The following is a 3,179-nucleotide window of genomic DNA, read 5'->3' as shown; positions in this document are numbered from 1 at the left end:
TTCGTCTTCAGGCGGAAGACTTTCAAAACATCGTTCTCTACATTTGTAGGTTTCTACAACAGACAGTTGCTGTCCATTTGAAACTTAGATTCAAACAGTTTATGGTTTCCCTCTATCCTTCCTACAACAGCAAAGCCAGCTACCATTTTTGTAATGTTTATTGTAAATAAATGATATTAACAGTCATTGTACCAGCTAACTATCTGTTTTTTCAATAGTATGCTATTATTATGAAGTTATGTTTCAAGATTTAAAAATCATAGCTGTTGGCTGCATAAAATTAAAGGATATTATAATATGGTATAGTATAACATCATTCACCTATAAAGAGCAAGAACCTATTAAACTCATGCATTAACACACACACATATATATATATACGTAATTTTATAAAATATATAAAGAGGTAAGAAATATTAGGCCACAACATAATACATACAGTTTTTCATTTAGAATTGAGCATTCGGCCATTTTGAGGTCTGTTAGTAGTGATGCAATTTCAAAACTCATTTATAAGCTGAAGATGGAATTTGGGGCCTAAAATTTAATCAAAAACCTTGGCTAATATACAGGTATTTAATTCAGGTTTTAGCTTAGTTGACGGTATTTGACCACTCGACTGACTGGTTTGCCAGCCATGTCCTGGAACACTAAATATTATAGTACTTTGATAATCAGGATTGGAGTTATCTGTTTGGGACTTATAACTCAGTTGGTAGAGCATTAGTCTCAGAGCACAAGGTTCAAGCCTTGGTCAGCAAGATTTCTTATTCCCCCGATTTGTTATACGGGTGCCTAACTAAAGAGTTCCAAGAGTTATCTGAGCTAAGATGATGGTAAAACAAACTACCTTTGTACATGCTTGGATCAGTCCCTGCATATACATGATTTAGGGCAGCTGGCATGTGTTATCAGATTATGAATCCCACATTTAAGCCCAGATTTCTGATCTATTCTAGTACATGACTCCAGACTTCATATTAAAATTGCTCTAATTGTAAGAAAGCTTGTATATTTTCTTATATTAATTGTTAGAAGAATGTTACAATGTAATTCACGCTACAAAACTACTGGCTATAATGTTTAGCAATTACTTTAAAATTTGGACACATATGTACATGTATGTCTTACAGTCTCAAGATGTACAATTCAATACTCAGAAAATAATCCATCATTTAATGTATATCCAACCATAAAATCATGGATATTGTACATTTGAACTAATCACTTCAACAAGTTAGAACCAAAAGATGTTCTTACAAGGACAGGACAGATAAAATGTAATTGCTAGAAATACTTATGAATCTTTTCAATAGTTTAGTGCTTTCAGACAAGTGTTGATTTCAGATAGTGTTAAACACTTTTCAAACTATGATGTTTCAGGGAATTTTCTACAAAAGTAGTGAACAGTTGACAATGATGTCAACCCTCCATTGTAGAACATCTATAAAATATTTCTGTTCCAAATTTTGCGATATATTTTCAATCTCTTCACTTTAGTCTACAGATATATTTTTTCAAATAATCATAAAGAGTATATTAAGTTAGTTATACTGAGCTGTCAAACATTACATATGTGTATTTTTAATGCTTCATCCAATCGATGTGTTTTTGCAACTATTTAAATTCAGTCTACACGATTAAGAAACAAATAAAACACAATACACAGCTTTGTATGTGATAAATGGCTATCAATAAATACAAGATATTCAAAAAATCTCACATCAAAATTTTACTATATGAGTATATCTTGACTTTAGTCATCAAATTATTTGTTACTTCAGTGTCTAGTAAAACTAGTTTATTCATTTTACAAGAACAAAATGTCTTTTGATTATAATATTAATGCATATTAATTCAATATATTAATAACTTTATTAAGTTTAGATAAACTTTCATTGATAGCCAATAAGGTGTTGCTACAATATTCCTTAAATTATGTAAAGATATGATGTTTACAATAACTAACCCTACACTTAGCAACTAAAACTAAGGAATCACAACTTTACCGCCCTCTAGTTTCGTATTTTCCTTCATCAATCAAAATGGGAACGCAAAAATAATTCAACCACTTACACTACGTCGTTGTTTTCAAACTTATTATACTTAACTTTAAGTGATAGCGTTACTACTACTAATACTGCTGTGTAAGTCTTACCCGCAAAATGTTATTATTACTAGGGGTTGACAGCCAACCAATAATATTAGGCTTTACTTTAGCTTGGTAAACTTCATTTATGATAATTACTTTCAGTTTGAGCCTCATTCAGTTTCAATACCACAAATTTCCCTCCAAAAAGTGACTCGTAATAGCATAGAAAATAATTAGATTAGCGTCTTTCGTATACCACAGGTTCATAATTTACATACAATAATGTCAAAAAGAGAATTATAACTATACGTAAAACTAGAATAAACAGGATAGCCACTTTCACTTCAGTTCACATAGATTCTAACGTTAAACTTCAGTTCTTCAACAAGGAAGAAGCTGAGCTTACCTCATCAACGTTGCGCCGGGGAATATGTAGAAAAGACAACAATAATTTTAACTTTACTTGGGACTGTAGCTCAATAAAGCATTCCCTTATGTTCCTCAGTACGTCTTGATTTAATTGTGAACAAATTGACCCGCCTGACCATAAATCATTACTTGTTCCAAGCTTATTATGTAACCACAACGACGTGTCACTGTCCCGAACATGCGCCATATTGAAGAAAAACTTATAGTAGCATCCATTAGTGCTGATAGCACCATCTGTTGGGAAGAGCTCTGAAATCGTTACTACTACATTGCATGATCGATGTAAAATTATTTTAAATCCAAATACCATTTTCTAGTACACGATGGAGCTTTTATAAATTTTTAAATTAAGAAAACTTTTATATAATGAGAGTAATAAAAAAAATCAAGCTATTTTAATAAGACAAATATAATCATATACTGTGGGTAACTACACGGTTATGCTTATATATAAACATGCTTTAATGTATTGTCGTACATGAATAGATCTGAAAATATCAACTATTTCGAACTTTAGAAACGTGACATTGTTACTCTACAACAATGCAAAACACCAAATTACCTGTTGGTATTATTGATTTTTTCGAATACATTAAAAAATAATTCAAAATTTTAAAATTATTATTCCTATTTGGATTCTTATTTTCATTTCTAATAA

General features: G+C 30.8%; 1 protein-coding gene across 1 annotated transcript in view; it reads right to left on the bottom strand.

Moving 5' to 3' along the window:
• The window catches only part of LOC106474560 (negative elongation factor A-like), a 27,608-nt gene extending 24,846 nt beyond the window's left edge, over window positions 1-2,762 (bottom strand). The window contains exon 1 of the mRNA XM_013935249.2: window positions 2,499-2,762. Within this exon, the coding sequence (XP_013790703.1) occupies window positions 2,499-2,708 (210 nt within the window). The 5' untranslated portion in view covers window positions 2,709-2,762. The remainder of the gene's footprint in view (window positions 1-2,498) is intronic.
• Window positions 2,763-3,179: the final 417 nt, after the last annotated feature.

This window comes from Limulus polyphemus, unplaced genomic scaffold (assembly GCF_000517525.1).
Source record: "Limulus polyphemus unplaced genomic scaffold, Limulus_polyphemus-2.1.2 Scaffold7358, whole genome shotgun sequence".
Classification (NCBI taxonomy): Eukaryota; Metazoa; Arthropoda; class Merostomata; order Xiphosura; family Limulidae; genus Limulus; species Limulus polyphemus.
This window is presented reverse-complemented; position numbering and strand designations above follow the sequence as displayed.